Source organism: Hyperoodon ampullatus, assembly GCF_949752795.1.
Source record: "Hyperoodon ampullatus genome assembly, chromosome: 8".
In the NCBI taxonomy this organism is placed as follows: Eukaryota; Metazoa; Chordata; class Mammalia; order Artiodactyla; family Ziphiidae; genus Hyperoodon; species Hyperoodon ampullatus.
The window spans coordinates 94133501-94154582 of NC_136921.1; the positions used below are offsets into that span (position 1 = coordinate 94133501).

General features: G+C 38.0%; 1 protein-coding gene across 3 annotated transcripts in view; it reads right to left on the minus strand.

Moving 5' to 3' along the window:
• Positions 1-21082, minus strand: part of ZNF385B (zinc finger protein 385B) — a gene marked incomplete at both ends in the record, with an annotated part of 398204 nt that overhangs the window by 311720 nt on the left and 65402 nt on the right. Inside the window, one exon of one of the 3 annotated variants that reach the window (XM_079709843.1) lies at positions 4512-4833. In XM_079709843.1, the coding sequence (XP_079565969.1) occupies positions 4512-4831 (320 nt within the window). Of the gene's footprint in view, positions 1-4511; positions 4834-21082 lie in introns of those variants that run through there. The other 2 variants (XM_079709841.1, XM_079709842.1) reach the window with 2 other exon arrangements.

A 21082-nucleotide genomic window follows, 5' to 3' on the forward strand; every position in this document is an offset into this window, starting at 1 on the left:
TATCAATTTTTTCCTGCCTTCCAACTTAAACTGAAACATCAGCTTTTCTTGGGTCTCAAGCCTGCCAGTCTTTGGACTGAAACTACACCATCAGCTCCCCTGGGTCTCTAGCTTTCTGACTGCAGATCTTAGGACTTGTCAGTCTCCATGATCATATGAAGCAATTCCTTTAATAAATATTCTTATTATGTATGTATGTATACACCACACACACACATATATATGTATGTATGTGTGTGTGTGTATATATACATATCTATATATATCTATATATCTATATATATATATATATATATATATCCTATTGCTTCTGTTTCTCTGGAGAACCCTTACTGATAGTTTGTTCTATGATTCATTCTTTTATCATTTCCTATTTGAAAAGCTTCCTTTAGCCAATCTTTAAAAGTAAACTGCTAATGATAAATTCCTTTGTATCTTACAAAACTTCATCTGCGTGTGAAGGATCCCTATTTAAGCTATTTAAGCTCTCTTTGCTTCCCCTCTGATTCTTCCTTCTGTAGCCCAGAGTGTTTTAAAATAGTTTTAGGTAAACTCTAAGAATCTTCCTGTTCTTCCAGAAGGAACACAGTAAATTCTAAATTTAGTGAAAGAACTACCAATGTTTGGGGGTCAATCACCTCTTATTCAGAAAAATGGCTCAAGTCTCAACCACCACCCTGTGGACCCCACTCCTACCCTGCCAACCCCAAAACCATAATAAGACTGACAGAGAGGAGGGGAAGTTCCCTCTGAAATGAAGTTCTTGAAAGGTTATGTCTACTACCATATCTTTTCTCCTTTGGGGAGGAGATGTGCTACTATTTTTCTCCCTGTATTAATCTGCTAGGGCTATTGTAACAAAGTACTACAAACTGGGTGGCTTAACAATAAAAATTTATCATCTCACAGTTCTGGAGGCTAGAAGTTCAAAATCAAGGTACTGTATGGTGGGTTCTTTCTGAGGGTTCTAAGGGAATGATCAGTTTCAGGGCTCTCTCCTCAGCTTGAAGACAATTATCTTCTCCCTGTGTTTTCACATCATCTTCCCTATGTGTGCATCTGTCTCTATGTCTAGATTTCCCCTTTTTATAAGGACACCAGTCATATTGGATTACAGTCAACCCTAATGGCCTCATTTTAATTTAATTTCCTCTGTAAGACTCTATCTCCAAATAAGGTCACATTCTGAAGTACTGGGGATTAGGACTCTAATATATCTTTTTTTGGGGGAGGCGTGATAAGTCCCTAAAGCCAAGTGATGGGCAAAAAAGGGAGATAGGCATTTTGTTCCCTGATTAAGTACCTGCTTTGTCAGTGGACTTGCCAGCCCCCTCTGTGCTACCTGAGCAGGCAAGAGAAATGTGGAGAGAAGCCCCCTACCTCCACCTACTGCACCTCTACCTGCCTGGGCCCTAGCAGCTCTAGGTTTTCAAGAGGAATGTTAGTTGTCAGATGGATTCTGCACATGATCTCAAGCCCCAAGAGTTGGTACACAGATGAGAGAAGAGGAAGATGCAGCTAAATCTCAGGGACTCCCAATGTCTAAGGGACCATTTGAGGGGAGCTCTTCATCCATAAGGTCTGTTAAGAGCATCTGTGACCCGCGGAGACAACCAGAATAGTAATTACCTACCAAGAATAGCATTACAACTTTGTCAAGGCTGTAAGGTAAGGACACCTCCACCCCTCCATTCCTCCATGGTTTCCCACCACCTGGGCAGAAGGGCAGGCAGAGGGAGGGGTGGCGGGAGAGCCGACTGTGCCCCACCTTCCACTCTAAATGGGAGTCCATCTAGCCAAATCTGAATTTGGCTATGAAATGGATGTTTTTATAAGTAGAACAGTCTTCTAAATCAAAGAGTCCCTCTGAATATACAAATGTGAAAAGTTATGGTCTGAGAAGGTGTTTAAGGGAGCTGCTACCCAGTAGGAAATAGATATTCGATTGATCAAAACTGAGGAAAGTGACTGGAAACAAATAAAACCATGTCAGGCTGACTCATCGAGTTGAGACTCTAAACAGTAGATAATGTGCACATGAACACATAACAGGACTAAGGTATATTCCACTCTAGTTCCTGCTGTTTCGCTTAGCATGATCCCACAGGCAGTTTTACCTTCCATTAGGTATTCTTCAGAAATACAATTTTTAATGACTATGGTTTCTATCATGCATCTTATAAATGTATTATAACATATTTAATTTTTCTCCTATTGGACGTTCAGGATACAGCTAATATTTTGGAATTATAAATCATGTCATAATCATCTTTGTACATACATCTATGTCTAATTTCTATTTCAAAGAGGGAACATTATTATACCTACTTTTTCTTTCAGATGGGAGGATTATGCTAACCAGTTTCAGAGGTTAAGTGACTTGCCTTCATCATATGTTAAACCCAAATCTTCTGAGAATGAATCACTGACTATATTATCAGCATATGAAAACTGTCCTCTGTGCCTAATAAAAGACTTGAAAAGCTCTCATTTTCTTACCCATTTTCCTATATATTAATATATTGTGTTATACTAGTTGATGAGCTATGTTTTATTTATAGACTATATCCATAATATTCTGTGTATGTCTTAGCTAAATGTATTTTATATCAGCTAGCTAATTTCATTAGTATGGGAGAAAAATGGAGAAATTCATGAATTGGAGTTTTACATGTCTGTTTTCAAAACCCATCAGAGAAAGGTAGTTTGCCATGATAAAAACCATTTGTGACCACAGCTATACTACAGCATATTGGTTTGAATTTAACCTGAGTTTATTGCATGGTAGAAAACAGCAGCAAAGTAGTGACGAAGAATTATGGCTTCACTATTAATTAAATATGGTTGGAACTCTGATCTGCCATTTCCATGCTGTATGAACCTGGACAAATTTTATCTCTGTGCCTCTGTTCCTATTCTGTAAATTAGGAATAATCTTAGTAACTACCTCAGGGTTCATGAGAAGATTAAACGAGAAAATTCCTATAAAGCTCTTAGGACCAAAATATGTCCTATAGAAAATGTTCAGTTAATGTTAGCTACTAACATTACCTCTTTTAGAAACCACAGGTTAACCTCAATTTAAACATAGATATTTGGATTCTAACAAATGTAATTCAAACCTTTACTCAGGGCTATTTGCTCTCTGATTTAGATATAAGATTGTCATCAGTTTTTACTCTTAACACCAGCTATATTTTTAATATGTAAATACACACACATTAATGCACTTGTGAATAACAAATGAATATATGATGATAACAATTATCATCATAACAAGTAAATACAAAACAGAAAAGTTATCTTTCACTATTGTAATAAGCGTGTATCTTATATCCTATACGTTCCTTTAAGTTCTTTCACAGCATGGTAAGTACTGACTGAGGAAAATAATTTAATAAAATTAAATTATATACTGGGTAAAAAGTAATTAGGTTTAGCTTGAAATAGAAAAATTATTAATTTAAAGCAAACACATACAAGCCATTTTTACCGGAGCTTAATATGGATCATGGCATAACTTAACGAAATCAAAACCTATGCAACAGCACCAAGTGAAATTCCAACAAAGGGCTGCACCGCGTCATCTCACTTCAAGTTGAAGGTTCATTACCAAAGCAAACACTTGCTAGAGAGGAATTTGGAGCTTTTCCTCACATTTAGGAGGAGGCTTATCCTGGCCTCCCAAGTAAACCTGCAGAGGAGGCCTACTTTTTGCAGAAATCTTCACCATGGAAAACAGTACATTTCACATTTTTCTTTAGTTGTGTCACAACTAACAGACCAAAGGCCAGCAATATGAAGGAGGCAGCATTGCCCAAGGATAAGATACGGGGTTTGCAAGACTGTTTTAGAATTCAGGGCAGATGCAAGAATGAATCTCCAAGCTTCTGCCTCTATCCAGCCCACAGGAAAGGGTGAGAGGCATGAGGCAGGGAAAGTGCTTGCGGTGGTGCTGGAGCTCAGAGGTAAGCCTTGTTGGTTTTGGCAATGGCTGTTCCTATTGTTAGAACACTACCAGCATGCTGAATATAACACGTCTAGCGCACAAGATTAATGCTCCTTTCCTGCATCATGGATGTTATAAATAAAACTGGAGCTTTTTATATACCACCTAATAGTATGCTACTCAACGGAAAGCAGAGCAAGAAAGCCAAAGAAAGCCTAATTCTGCAGAGAGGAGAAAAAAATTGATATCACTGATCCATTTTAAACACATTTCAAAATATATTAAGGACTGTTCACAAACTACAGAGACACAGAACTATGTCAATGGGCTGATATACAAATTTTATGTTTATATATATTTGTGTCTAGTATAATATATATTAATAACAATAAAAAAATGTATCCTGAGAAGTAACAGACAGCTCTTGGATTTTACCTGTAGGGAAAAGAATACACATTGTGGTGGTAGTTTTAAGGGGAAAGATAAGCCTTGCTCTAAATCCTTCATTTTCTAGAACAGAAGCATATCTCCCAGCAGGAAATGGGCCCCCAGGCCCTCCCACCTACCTGTGCTGGTGTAAGTGCTGGGGCTGGCCAGCGGTGGCCCGGAGCCCTGGGCTGGGGGCGGAGGCTGTCCATCACTCAGCTGCTTGACTCGTTTGCGGTGAGATTTGCCATTGTAATGGACTTGGGCCTGGGCTGCAGAGTTTAGCTGGATGTTGCACACCTCACAGAAGGAGAACAGAATTTTCTTTTTCTCCTTACTCAGCTGGTCCTCAGGTCTGTCGTTCTTTATTCCCTTATCTTCAAAGCCCCGTAGAAAAGTTGCCATATTCATAATTCCATCTTCAGGGTAGTTGTCAGGGCTTAAGGAATACTTCATACCTAAAAAAAAAGTACAAATGCTTATGAAATATATGCCTTCTTATTTTCTAGTATGATTGTGATTAATTTCATGGTATGGTTTAAGTTAAAATCTCCTAGCTACTCAGTGATCACACTTGGAAAAAATTATCAAAAACACTTAACTGAGCAAATATGATCTTTGAACATGTGTTTCCTCTGTCTGGAGCATTTTCCACTCTACCCTTACCCCTCCTTCCATCACCTCTCAATTCTTTTGCCCTTTAAACTCCTGCTCACCCCTGAGATCTTAGCTGGAGCATTACCCTCTCCTGGAAACCTGTCTGACCCTGGAGATAAGGCAGATCCCTGTTTACATGCTCACATCGTGCTATGTGACCTCTCTTCAGAACACCTCTCACCATGTGCACGTCATATGTATTTGTACAATTATTTGATTTATGTCTGTTTCCCCAATAGAGTGTGAGCTCTGTGGGGGCAGTAACCTCATTTCTGGGCCTAGAACTGCAAATTTTACATAATAGGCATTCAAATGTCTATTGAAGGAAGGAATAAAGGATGCTACAATCCATACTATGAAAAAGGGTATGTGTAGACATCAAGGTATACATAATACACACACATCTCCACACCTGCCAACAGATACATGCCCTAACTTGGGGAGGAGGTGAATAACAAAGACAAAAACACATTATGTCTGCAACTTACATTGGGTTGTATTCCAAAAGCCTCTTTATAAGTCAGCCAGTGGGAATTTGAACATATTTTCTTACAGATGAGGTGAAACAAACTGTTTTTAGCTGTCCAGGTTAGCCCATAAACATCAATTTAATCTCTGATGAGGTTGAAATGCAGAACATCTGAAACACAAAATAATAGAAACACAATATATGGTAATCTAGTAATTGAAATGGAAAAGAGTAAAACAGACTAAGATAAAATTTTGTTTACTTTTAAGTGCTGATTTTCATTTAGTTAGATAAGGGTATAGTGATAAGTTATAGCCTAAGTAAAGATTTTAAAGGAGTCTTTTTAGTACCTGAAGAATCTTGGGTAATGATGGCCTTGGCTTTTTATTTTGCTCAGTTCCACTTTAACATATATAATTTTTTATTTTAGTTAATACCAATGTTACTAGCATTTTTATACTTATCAGTGTGATTATTACAATGTTTTCAGTTCTCAACTCGAATAAAGAAAAAGATACTCTCACAGAAGAAAAAGGAGAACAATATTCAGAGAACAATTGGGCAAAAGCTGAGGGAAAATGGGTATGCATGAAAAAGATTTCGCTGAGGTGGACAGTACTGTGCTATGAGGGATGAAGAGTTCAGATAAAGAAAGGATCCTTGCTTGTGATGGATTCTGCCCCGGGGAAAAACTCAAAGATACTGGCTTTGAGCAGTTCTGTTGATCCAAGTTGGCTTGGAGCTCTATGGAAGGGAAGGAGAAACTAAAGACTAATCCATATTTGGAGGGTTCACCAGTTGAATGTTTAAAATTCAGAAAATAAGTTATAGTACAGAGTATGATCATAAAGATATTGATTCAATGTATATGGTATGCCAAGAACTCATTTACACCCACACACTCTATTGCAAAGTGTCATTATGCACTATACCATAGGCTAAATAATAACCTTCAGAGAATTGTTAAAATAGTACTAATTTTGATATGTTAAACCTATTTGTTCCATAAATACTTTACCCTGATGCCACCAATTTAAACAACTCAATTCCACAAAATTTTCCAAATGAATTTATTCCTTTCACCTCTCCACAAAGGCCATTTTCTTCATTAAAATCTATTCAGACTACACATAAATCAGGTTTAAGCCATTCCTATAGCTGAGTTGCAGAAAATAATTCTGTTATAATTGAAATGTGATTTGAACTGCACGCATATCAATATTTTTGCTGTAGTCCCTAAATCCAAATTACTACAGTGTCACAAAGCCATTTTTCTCATAAAACTTTAGAAAATATCAGTGCCATATAAAAGTTATGTTCAAACATATTACTGTGTCCTCTCTTAAAATATTAAAATTTATCATAAGAATTACTGAACTAAATAATAAAAAAGAGATAAAGATTCTGAAAATAAACTCTTCATTAATATATTAGCCTTGTTTATGAAACTAATCCATTGTAAAACATAGGGAAAACCAGTAACTAATTTTTAACCTTGCATCATCTCACTGAATCACTGAAATCTAAGTGTTATATTTCAACTCAAGCAACCAAAATCCTTGACTCAACTGAGTAATGATGACACTTCCATCTGAAAATTTAGCTTCTTTGGAGGTAGGTGGACTTGCCCATGTTGCTAATTAACACATGGTATTTCACAGAAACAGGACATACATCATAATTCTTCCTTTTAAATTTGAAACCCTCAGAATGGGAGAAAATATTTGCAAATGAAGCAACTGACAAAGGATTAATCTCCAAAATTTATAAACAGCTCATGCAGCTCAATAGCAAAAAAACAAACAACCCAATCCAAAAATGGGCAGAAGACTTAAATAGGCATTTCTCCAAAGAAGATACACAGACTGCCAACAAACACATGAAAGAATGCTCAACATCATTAATCATTAGAGAAATGCAAATCAAAACTACAATGAGATATCATCTCACACCAGTCAGAATGGCCATCATCAAGAAATCTAGAAACAATAAATGCTGGAGAGGGTGTGGAGAAAAGGGAACACTCTTGCACTGCTGGTGGGAATGTGAATTGGTACAGCCACTATGGAGATCAGTATGGAGGTTCCTTAAAAAACTAAAAATAGAACTACCATATGACCCAGCAATCCCACTACTAGGCATATACCCTGAGAAAACCATAATTCAAAAAGAGACATGTACCAAAATGTTCATTGCAGCTCTATTCACAATAGCCCGGAGATGGAAACAACCTAAGTGTCCATCACCGGATGAATGGATAAAGAAGATGTGGCACATATATACAATGGAATATTACTCAGCCATAAAAAGAAACGAAACTGAGCTATTTGTAATGAGGTGGATAGACCTAGAGTCTGTCATACAGAGTGAAGTAAGTCAGAAAGAGAAAGACAAATACCGTATGCTAACACATATATATGGAATTAAAAAAAAATGTCATGAAGAACCTAGGGGTAAAACAGGAATAAAGTCACAGACTAATTTGAGAATGGACTTGAGGATATGGGGAGGGGGAAGGGTAAGCTGTGACAAAGGGAAAGAGAGGCATGGACATATATACACTACCAAACGTAAGGTAGATAGCTAGTGGGAAGCAGCCCCAGAGCACAGGGAGATCAGCTCGGTGCTTTGTGACCGCCTGGAGGGGTGGGATAGGGAGGGTGGGAGGGAGGGAGACGCAAGAGGGAAGGGAGGGGGGAACAGATGTATATGTATGACTGATTCACTTTGTTACAAAGCAGAAACTAATAATAAAAAAAAATAAAAAAAATAAATTTGAAATCTAAAAAATGACTTCTTTGTATTATATTATAAAAGATAAAGCCAGCTTACCTGTGCTTTTCTGATTGCCATTTGTCCTAGAAATAAATTGTGCTTTAGATTTATTTAAATATATATATATATATATATATATATATATATATATATATTTTAGTAGTAAGAAAGAAACCTTTAAAATGAAATGAATGGCTGTTCTAGAATTCTGCTGTAACCTCTGCAGAATACCAGCACCCTTCATAACTTTTATCCCTATTTCACTTTCTCCCAGAGTTATTCTCACAGATGATCCCCCAAACATCCAACACCATGCTCATGGGCCACTCTAGGGAGAATGCAATGCCTGGGAATGGGGTGTGCATTCTGTCCCTCAAGTCCCAATTTATTAGTCCTAGCGCTGGTTTCACCACACTTCCTCCCTCTTAGGAGAAAAATAAGTTCAGCTCCTGTTAGCAGCCACTTGCAACCAGAATATATTTAGTCCCAGAGGTCTTGGGAAAAGGACGTAGAGGTGGTAGAGAAGCAAGATATCAGAGTCTCAACATCCAATGTTGATCTCAGATGATATAATTTCTAGGCTAATAATATGCGTGGTGATGATAACATTTATAATGTCAATTTTCTGGCTAAGGGGAAGGTAACAGTGAGTTTAAGTGGAAGAAGAGAAAAATCTCACTTTCTATTTTAAAGTGTTTTTATCAGACTATCTCAAATTACATGTTTCACTTGCATAGGGCAGAAGGACCTACAGAGGTATCCAATTTTAAACAGAGAAGTGGGCAGCACTCTTCCATGATAGCCATGCAGGCTTATCTGAAGGTAAGAGAAGTCCAGACAACAAGACCAAGTATCCTATGTCTTTTTTTGTATTATTTTATCAGGTTAGATGGCCACGCATTTAACATCCATGAGAAAATAAGATATTTTGGTATAGGTCAAGGAATAAGAAAGTTGTTCCTTGAGTTGCTGCTTTGGGGGAAAAAACATGATAGGATAGTCAGTGACTATCTAAAGGAGTGATTTTCTTTAAAAATATTTATCTATCTATCTATTTATTTATTTATTTATTTTGGCTGTGCCAGGTCTTAGTTGCGGCATGCAGGATCCTCGTGGCATGAAGGATCTTTAGTTGTGGCATGTGGGATCTTTTAGTTGCAGCACGCAGACTTATTAGTTGCAGCGTGCGGACTCCTTAGGTGCAGCATACAGACTTTTAGTTGCGGCATGCGAACTCTTGCTTGAAGCATGCATGTGGGATCTAGTTCCCTGTCCAGAGATCGGACCCAGGCCCCCTGCATTGGGAGCGCAGAGCCTTACCCACTGGACCACCAGGGAAGTCCCTAAAGGAGTGATTTTTAAATGACCAGGATACAACACGTCAGGAAATTGTATACTTAACAACTTTCTCTAAAACTGGTCCTGACTGCACAGTTATCCAATTGTCTTTTATAATAATTTAAATAAAAGGCAGCTGATTCAGAGGTAAAGACTGGAAGCCACAGGAAGAATATGAGCACATATTACCTTAGAAAGAAGAACGGTCTGGGATCCCTGAAGCTCAAACTGCACTATACTGTTTCAGCCCCATACTTGGGGTCATTTCAGTTTAATAAACTCATCTTTGGGAAAAGTTCTGTTCTTGTCATGAATTATTTTAGGGAAAGACCACACCTCTGTGGATGGGTGGATTACCACAAAAAGAAAATATTGTTCCACTGTGAGTCTTACCACAAGATTGATGGGGGCAGGAAGTAGACAAAGAGGCATGAACCTGTGACTGCCTCTGGGCCTGGGGGACAGGGGATCTGTATGCAGGTATGAGAGACTTGTTCCAGGCATTCCCTTCGTGGGGAGGTAAATTGATCCCTGGAACAGAGACAGGCCTGAGTCTGGGCAAAGAAGGCTGAACAATAGAGAATGCCTATGAAGGGCTTTGGTCTGTGACCTCAGAGAACCTCTATATCCAGGAACAACTGTGAAGTTCTCTATCTGTATTTCCTTTTTCTTTTCTTCTTCTTTTTTTAAATCCTGAAGCCATCAGTGAAATCATGCAAACATCACAGTTGATCTTCCTATTGGGAGGAATTGTGTGAGAGTCTGGAATGGCACCTGGGGTTAAAGCCATCCATGGGAGAGCAGCAGCAAGGGACTTAAGGATGTCAGTGACTGGCAAAAGAATGATGCAGTGGTCTAGAACCAGGCAGCTGGTTAAGATGTTAATTAACAACTGGCTTGGGATATCTCAGGGATTCAAAACAGCATACAAGAAAGGCAAGCTGGTAAAATAATGGAATTCGTACATCAAGTAGAGATTTGAACTATTTTGAATTAGCTAATGTAAAGGGTAAATAGGCTGGGGCATTTGAGCTACCTAAAGGTAAATAAAACAAGGTTATTTTATTCTCATTCATTACTGTAGATGCTAAGCCAACTAGCCGCCTAGCACTTAGAAGATGCTCCATAAACCTTTGGTAAAATGAAGTAGTTGTTATAATTAATTCAACTGAAGTACAGCTGCAGCCAAAAACTGCTAGTTAAATTGGTCTTGGCCTTCAGAAGACCCAATAATTGTATGTCTATGTAGATCAGTGTCTTTTCTGGCACCCTTGATCTTCTGAGTGGTCCAAGTTAGCATTATATACAAATAGTATGACAATGTCAATAATGAGAACAAAGAATGTATTTTATTCTTAGTGTCAGAATATCAATTCCAAATATACATATTTGCATTTCAGAGGAAACCAGAATTGAAAATATCCTTCTATGCCTAGTACACTGAGATTCTATCAGCAGAAGTAAAAATGTAGGTTTCTTATTGCAAGAATAAAATGTTGCAATAATTAATGTTAATTATGAAACTGTTAAATTTTATATAAAGAACAATTACTAAAATTTTTTTCAGTCACTTAAAGAAATTGATTGACAATTAAATCAAGCACTAGCTCTGTAACTACAGAGAGAATATATATTTATTTTGAGGTACAAATGTTTATAATCAGATAAATAATAAGTCAAATAATGATAGAAATTAGATTATATCCTAATTCTAATCTTTGTAGAATTATATGGTGTAGTTGCTTTCATGATATTAAACTAATTAACCTTTAAGCACTATATTTAGTTTTTATATGTTTAATTCCATTAAGGCATGAACCATTTTGGGAAAAATTCTACTTGGGAATTTCTCTCATCTTCTGAGGATGAAGCAAAAGCAAAAGGCCAGCTTTGTTACCCTAAAATTACTGCCTCGGACTTCCCTGGTGGCACAGTGGTTAAGAATCCGCCTGCCAATGCAGGAGACATGGGTTCAAGCCCTGGTCGGAGAAGATTCCACATGCTGTGGAGCAATTAAGCCCGTGCATCACAACTACTGAGCCTGAGCTCTAGAGCTCGTGAGCCACAACTATTGAGCCTGCGTGCCTACAGCCCGCGTTCTGCAGCAAGAGAAGCCACTGCAATGAGAAGCCTGTGCACCACGATGAAGAACAGCCACCGCTCATCACAACTAGAGAAAGCCTATGCACAGCAACGAAGACCCAACACAGCCAAAAATAAAATATTAATAAGTAGATTAAAAAATAAAAGAAGTGAACAGAAAATTTAAAAAATAATAATAAAAAATTAAAAAATTACTACCTCAAGGAGACAATAATTAAATAATACCTAAACTCATAATATGATACAATTTTCTGTTTCCATATCTCAAAAGTCATTCTGAATGATGGTATTGGGTCTTAGCCTAAGGCAAATATGGATTTTAACACTTGGTTTTTGGTGATGCACCAAAAGGTATATATGGTACACCTCGAGCCCTAGAGAGAGAAATGCTTACTGACTTGGCTATACAGTATTTATAATAAGGAAGCCTAGATTCCATTCGCCCTCTGCCTGGCCTGAGACAGCAGCAGAACACAGGAGAGGGAACTTCAAATCATGAAGACTTGGGCAAAGGCAGATGTTGCAGTCCCATTCCTTGCGCGGCATTGCCAGGGTAGGGGTGCAAGCTTGAACACATTCCTGAGCAGGCCCTGGAGCCCCTCCAGAAGCTCAACAGCTGAATCTGTGTGTGAAGCTGGAAGGAGCTGTCCTGGCTCCTTGAGATTACTGCCAACGTACCTTCCAGGCATGGAAGGGAACACAAGCAATTCAAGAGATGGCTCCACACGAGTCAGATCTGTCAATCAAGGAAGTAACATCCTCAATTCAATGAACTCTCAGGTCATCTTAAAAAGCTTACAAACACGAATGGTATTTTCTGGCTTTTGCCACATGAGAAAATATAGGGTAAAACTAAAGAGACCACGTTACACACTGTTTTATTTCTAGTCATAATCTCTATATATACCATCTGGACACAGTTTTACATTTATTGCATTTTTCATTCATTTAAAAGTAATTTATATCATTCTAGAAATTTTGGAAAATACAAGGAGCAGAAAAAGATGGAGGAAAGTCCTCCATGTTCCTATCATTCAAAGGTAACCATGTTTTGTTGTTTATTTCTGGCCTTTTTAAATGCACATACTGTTTTCAAAGAACTTTGGTTAGACAACAGACATCTGCTAAGAGTTCAAATGTATAAGTATATTAGAAGCTGAGCTCTTATACTGATTATATTTACCTACAAATTGATTAATAAGAAGTCAATTTTTCCTCCTCTGGTATGGATCAAGTGTAACTGTAGCAAGTGTTCTAAGAAGAGAAACAGTGCTATGAACATCATTAATATGGGGCTGCCCTGGTCCATGCAGTCTGAGAGAAGGTGATGTTTGAACTAAGAACTAAAGGATGAATAGGAGTAAATGGAAGAACATTCCAGGTAAAGGAGATTGCATGTGCAAAGGTCCAGAAGCAGGAGGAAAGATGGCAGGTAGGACAAACTGAAAGTAGCCCAGTGCATCTAGAGCAGAAAGATCAAGGTGGAATGAAACGTAAAATAAGGCTGGAGAGCTAAGCTGGGGCCAGGTAATGAAGGTCCTTGCACACCAAGCTGAGGTGTTGGTCTAGGGAAGGTGCAGAAGTATTTTAAACTAGAAGACTGGTACAAACATATTTGACTTGTGAAAAGATTACTTGGCCTTCAGAGTAGATGAAAGATGTGGTGTAGAGTAGGGAGGTGGCCACATGAATATGGACAAATTCAGAAACTATTTATAGTTACCCAAGCAAGAGAAAACAGTTGATGGGCCCGGATGGTGATGATGACCCCAGAGGGAAAAAGTGGATAGATTCAAAAACCTTGACAAAAAAAAAAAAAAAAAAATCAACAGGACTTGGTGATGGATTAAATGGGCCTGCTGGGATATTCCCTGGAGATGGAGGCTGATGGTCACCATGTTCCTGCTTCTTCTCCCTTGCTAAAGCCAGCAAATGTCATCTTTTTTTTTTCTTTTTATTTCCCTTTTCTCTTTTCCTTCTTTTTTTCTTTTTCTTGGACTTCTTTTTTCCCTTTTTTCAGTCAGTGCCATCTTCACATTCCCCCTCCGCCTAGTTCCAGCCAGTGGGTACCATCTTTGAGCTCTCCCTCCTAAGCACCAGTATCACCCAGGGGAGAGCTTCTACACACATCTGGTGACCAAGTTTTTATGTCTGGTGACCTAGTTTTGCAACTGTCACCCAAGGGCCTCCCCTTGATCTCCTGGCTCTGGTGGCCAAGGGAGGGCTTGCATTCCTGGGTCCTATGGGTCTCTAACAATCAGAGAGACAGTTCTTGGCAGACAACTACTTCCAGAGTACTGCACAAAAGGCAGACAGAAACACACTCCCCAGTCTTTCTGAGAAAGAGGCCTATTTACTTGCAGGAGCTTTGGCCTGAGGGGCAGGCTTCTGGTTTGGCACACTTATAGAAGCCTGAGAAGGGGCTCTCAGAGAACAGAGGCTGGTGCATGCAATCTCCCTCAGCCTCACCCCAGCTCACTGGTATTGTACAGAAAGGAGTTTGTACCCTTCTCTGGTGCCCTGATTATTGTGGCTACTGTCAGGGATCTCGTTTACATTGCCTGGCCCTGATGGCCAGCAGAGTTTATACGTGTGGGTACCCCAGGACTGTAATGAATGGAGAAAGAGTTCTTAAACAGCTACCACCCCCAGGGCACAGCAAGAGGCAATAGATCCAGGAGCTCATACTCTCTGAAAAGAAGCCTATTAGCTTATCATTATAGCTGCATCCTGAGGGGTAGTCTTCTAATTAAACATACATCTAAGGGCTGACTATAAGTAAACCCTTCCTGAGACTTTGGAGGGCAGGGACTAACTTTGCACTCTCCCTCTACTGTGCTCCAGAGCACCAGCATCTCTCAAGGGAGCTCTTATATGCATCGGGTACCCCAGTTTTTACATCTGATGCCCTGGTTTATACAAATGCCACTCAAGGGATATCCCTTGATCACCTGATTCTGGTGGTCAGGGAAGCTCGTGCCCCTGGGTTGCACTGGACTATAACAATTGGAGAGACTATTGGTAGTTCTTGGCAGGCTACCGCTCCCAGGGCACCAAACTGACAACAGACTGAAACACACGACTAGCCTTTCTATAAAAGAGGCCTACCTGCTAGTCCTGGAACTTCAGCCTTAGAGACAGGCATCAGGTTTGGCACACATCTAGAGGCTACAGAGGTGGTCTCAGGGAATGTAGGCCAGGAGACACCATCTTTGTGCACTCCCTCTGGCTTGCTACAGTTCACCAGTATCTCCCAGAAAGGAGTTTATACACTCATCTGGAGGCCTGATTTTTGCAACTGCTGCCCAGAGGACACTTCCACATCACCTGGCTCTGGGATCATCAGGGCTTACACTTGTGGTACCACAGGACTGTATATACAGGCATACCTTGGAGATATTGCAGGTTTGATTCCAGACCACCATAATATAGTGAATATTACAATAGTAACATCAAATATCACTGATCACAGATCACTGTAACAAATATAATACTAATGAAAAAGTTTGAAATACTATGAGAACTACCAAAAGGTGAAACAGAGACACAAAACGAGCAAATGCTGTTGGAAAAATGATGCCAATAGACTTGCTTGATGCAGGGTTGCCACAAACCTTCAACTTGTATAAAACTCAGTATTTATGAGACACAATAAAGCAGAGTGCAATAAAATGAGGTATGCCTGTATTTGCATTTTTTAAAAGCTGTTGCCTGAGGATCTGGCTTCCAATCAGCCTGAATCAAGGTGCTGACTGAGATCCTCCCCTTTGGGACCGTGACTGGTCTTAGCACATCCTCAACTACTAGGAGCAATTAAAAATAAAATAGGCCACTTGGATAATCACAAAATTTGAGAGACAACAAATACCTAGGACATGGTTGAACAAGAAAGATCAACCCTTTAAAATTGGGAGAAGTGGCTGTTTCATCCAATGCATAGAAACCAACACAGACAGTCAAGTAAAATAAAGAAACAGAGGAATATGTTTCAAAGAAAGAACAAGATAAACCTCAGGGAAAAAAAACCTAATGAAAGAGAGATAAGTAATTTTTCTGATCAAGAATTCAAACTATATATGCCACTTTCTCACTTCATCCGAGCTTATACACTACCAAATGTAAAATGGATAGCTAGTGGGAAGCAGCCACATAGCACAGGGAGATCAGCTCAGTGCTTTGTGACCACCTAGAGGGGTGGGATAGGGAGAGTGGGAGGGAGACGCAAGAAGGAGGAGATATGGGGATATATGTATATGTATAGCTGACTCACTTTGTTATAAAGCAGAAACTAACACACCATTGTAAAGCAATTATACTCCAATAAAGATGTTAAAAAAAAGAATTCAAAGTAACGATCATAAAAAGGCTCACTGAATGAACACATTGAGAACTTCAACAAAGAAATAGAAAATATAAGAGAGTTCCAAACGGAAGTCACAGAACTAAAGAACACAATAGCTAAACTGAAAAACATACTAGAAGGGCTCAACAGCAGATCAGATAAAGCAGAAGAAAAGACCAGAGAACTCGAAGACAGGGCAGAGAGACTCACCCAATTAGAGCAGCAAAAAGAAAAGAGAATGAAAAAAGTTAAGACAGCTTAAGGGACTTATGGGACAACATCAAGTAGACTAGTGAGAGAGAAAGTGGCAGAAAACTTATTTGAAGAAATAATGGCTGAAAACTTCCCTACCTGGGGGAAGAAACAGACATCCAGATCCAGGAAGCCCAGAGCTTCCAAATAAGATGAAGCCAAAGAAACATACACCAAGATATATTATAATCAAAATGTCAAAAGTTAAAGACAAGGAGAGGGCTTCCCTGGTGGCGCAGTGGTTGAGAGTCTGCCTGCCGGTGCAGGGGACATGGGTTTGTGCCCCAGTCCAGGAGGATCCCACATGCCATGGAGCAGCTGGGCCCGTGAGCCATGGCCACTGGGCCTGCGCATCCGGAGCCTGTGCTCTGCAGTGGGAGAGGCCACAGCAGGGAGAGGCCAGCATACTGCAAAAAAAAAAAAAAAAGGAGAGATTCTTAAAAGCAGCAAGAGAAAAACAACTTGTTATGTACAAGAGAACCCCCATAAGATTACCAGCAGATTTTTCAGCAGAAACTTACAGGTCAGAGGGGAGTGGCATGATATATTCAAAGTGTCAAAAGAAAAAAATTTCCAACCAAGCATATTCTACCTGGCAAAGTTATCTTTCAGAATTAAAGGAGAGCTAAAGAATTTTCCAGACAAGCAAAAGCTAAAAGGAGTTCATCACCACCAAACCGGCCTTACAAGAAATGTCAAAAAGACTTCTTTAAGCTGAAAAAAAAAGGGTGCTAATTAGTAACAAGAAAACATATGAAAGTATAAATCTCACTTGTAATGGTTAATATATAGTAAAAGTAGTGAATTAATCACTTACAAAACTAGTATGAAGGTTGAAAGACAAAAGTAGCAAAAAAAAATTATAACTACAATAATTAGTTAAGGGATACACAAGATAAAAAGATGTAAAATGTAAAACAAAATCATAAAATGTGGTGGGGAGAGTAAAACTGTAGGGCTTTAGAATGCATTCAAACTTAACTTGTTAATAACTTAAAATAGACTGTTAAAAATATAAGTTGTTATATGAAAGCCTCATGGTAACTACCAAGCAAAAACCTACAGTAGATACACAAAAGATAATGAGAAAGGAATCTTAGCATACCAAGAAAGAAAGTCACCAAACCTCAAAGGGGAGAGCAAGAGACGAAAAATGGAACAGAGGACTAAAAAATAGCCAGAAAACAATTAACAAAATGGCAGTAAGTGCATACCTATCAATAGTTACTTTAAAGGTAAGTAGACTAAGTGCTCCAACCCAAAGAGACAGAGTGGCTAAGTGGATTTAAAAAAAAAAAAAATGACCCATCTACCTGCTGCCTAAAAGAGACTCACTTCAGATGTAAGGATATACACAGATTGAAAGTGCAGGGATGGAAGAAAAGATATTGCATGCAAATAGAAATCAAGAAATCTGGGGTAGCTATACCTATATCAGACAAAATAAATTTTAAGACAAAGACTGTAATAAGAGACAAAGAAGGCCATTCATACTGATAAAAGGGTCAATCCAACAAGAAGATATAACATTTGTAAATATTTATGCACCAGGATAGAAGCACCTAAATATATAAAGCAAATATTAACAAACCAAAAGAAAGAAATAGACAGCAATACAATAATAGTAAGGGACTTTAATACCCCACTTACATCAATGGATATGTCATCCAGACAGAAAATCAGTAAGAAAACATAAGCTTTAAATGACATGGTAGATCAGATAGATTTAACAGATATATACAGAAAATTCCATCCAAAAGGAACAGAATACACATTCTTCTCAAGTGCACATGAATCATCAGGATAGATAAGTTAGGCCACAAAACAAGACTTAACAAATTTGAGAAGACTGAAATTGTATCAAGCATCTTTTCCAACCAAAATATTGTAAAACTAGAAATAAACTACATGAAGATAAGTGGAAAATTCACAAATATGTGGAGATTAAACAACATGCTACTGAACAACCAAAAGGATAATGAAGAAATCAAAATCAAAATTTAAAAAATACCATGAGATAAACAAAAATGGAAATACAACAGACCAAAATTAATGGGATGCAGCAAAAGTAGTTCTAAGATGCACGTTCATAGTGATAAATGCCTACCTCAAGAAACTAGAAAATATCTCACATAAACAACCTAACTCCATGCCTCAAGGAACCAGAAAAAGAAGAACAAATGAAGCCCCAAAATACTACAGGGAAAGAGCAGAAATAAATATAAGAGACTAAGAAGAAAATAGAAAAGATCAATGAAACCAGAGCTGGTTCTTTGAAAAGATAAATAAAATTGACAAACCTTTAACTATACTCACCAAGAAAAAAAAGAGAGGGAACACAGACAAAATCAGAAAAGGAAGAGATGTTACAACTGATACCACAGAAATACAAAGGATCATAAGACACTACTATAAACAATTATATGCCAAGAAACTGGATAACCTAGAATAAATGGATAAATTCCCAGAAACATACAACCTTCCAAGACCAAATCATGAAGAAATAGAAAATCTGAACAGACTGATTACTCTTAAAAAGATTAAATCAGTAATTTTAAAATTCTCTACAAACAAAAGTCCAGGGCCATATGGCTTCAACTAATGAATTCACTCATTCAAAGAAGAATTAAAATCAATCCTTCTCAAACTCTTCTAGAAAACAGAAGAGAAGGGGATACTTCCAAACTCATTTTATGAGGCCAGCATTACCCTGACACCAAAACCAGACAATGACACTACAAAAAATGAAAATTATAGGCCAATATCCCTGATTATGATAGATGCAGAAATCCTCAACAAAATAATAGCAAACCGAATTCAACAATACATTCAAAGGATCATACACCATGATAAAAGTGGCATTTATTCCAGAGATGTAAGTATGGTTCCACATCTGCAAATAAATCAATGTGATACACCATATTAACAAAATGAAGGATGATAAAAAATAATATATTGAATAATTATCTCAGTAGACACAGGAAAAGCATTTGACAAAACTGAACACACATTTATGATAAAAACTCTCAACAGGGCTTCCCTGGTGGCACAGTGGTTGAGAGTCCGTCTGCCAATGCAGGGGACACAGGTTCGTGCCCCGGTCCGGGAAGATCCCACATGCCGCGGAGCGGCTAGGCCCATGAGCCATGGCTGCTGAGCGTGCGCATCCGGAGCCTGTGCTCCACAATGGGAGAGGCCACAACAGTGAGAGGCCCGCATACCGCAAAAAAAAAAAAAAAAAAAAAACAAAAACCAACTCTCAGCAAAGTAGGCATAGAGGGAACATACAACAACATAATAAAGGCCATATATGACAAGTTCACAGCTAACATCATATTCAATGGTGAAAAGCTGAAAGCTTTTCCTCTAAGATCAGGAACAAAACAAAGATGCCCACTTTCACCACTTTTAGTCAACACAGTATTGGAAGTGCTAGCCAGAGCAATTAGGTAAGAAAAAGATAAAAAAGGACTCCAAATTGGAAACAAAAAAGTAAAACCATCTATTTGCAGATGACATGATATTATACATAGGAAGTCCTAAAGAATCTAAAAAAAATTGTTAGAATAAATAAATTCAGTAAAGTAGCAGGATACAAAATCAACATACAGAAATCTGTGCATTTCTCTACACTAGTAGCAAACTATCAGAAAGAAATTAAGAAAACAATCTCATTTACAATTGCCTCAAAAGGAATAAAATACCTAAGAATAAATTTAACCAAAAAGGTGAAAGACCTGTCTTCTGAAAACTGTCTGACATTGATGAAAGAAATTTCATCAATACAGTGAAGACACACATAATTAGAAAGATATTCCATGCTCATGGATTAAAAGAATTAATATTGTTAAAATTGTCCATACTACACAAAGCAATCTATAGATTCAACGAAATCCCTATCAAAATGCCAATGATATTTTTCACAGAAATAGAACAATCCATTCTACAATTTGTATGGAACCACAAAAGATCCCAAAGAAATCTTGAGAAAGAAGAATACAGCTGGAGCATCACACTGCCTGATTTCAAATTATACTACAAAGTTATAGTAATCAAAAGAGAATTGTATTGTCATAAAGACATACACATAGATCAATGGAATAGAATAGACAGCCCAGAAATTAACCCATGCATATATAGTCCATTAATTTATGAGAAAGGAAGCAAGAATATACAATCGAGAAAACACAGTCTCTTCAATAAATGGTGCTGAGAGGACTGGGTGGCCACATGCAAAAGAATGAACTTGGACCACTATCATACATCATGCACAAAAATTAACTCAAAATGAAATAAAACTTGAATGTAAGATCTGAAACCACAAAACTCCTGGAAGAAAAAATAGTCAGTAAGCTCCTTGACATAAATCTTAGTGATAATCTTTTAAGTTTGACACCAAAAGCAAAGGCAACAATAGCAAAAATAAACAAGTGGGACTACATCAAACTAAAAACCTTCTGCACAGTAAAAGAAACCATGAACAAAATGAAAAGGCAACTGACTGAATGGGAGAAAATATTCGCAAATCATTTATCTGATCACATGCTAATATCCAAAATATATAAAGAACTCATACAACTTAACAGCAAAAAACAAACAAACAAACAATATGATTAAAAAATAGGCAGAGCATCTGAATAGAGATTTTTCTAAAGAACATATACAGATGGTCAACAGGTACATGAAAGATGCTCAACATCATTAAGCATCAGGGAAGTGCAAGTCAAAAACACAATGAGGTATCACCTCACACCTGTTAGAATGGCTACTA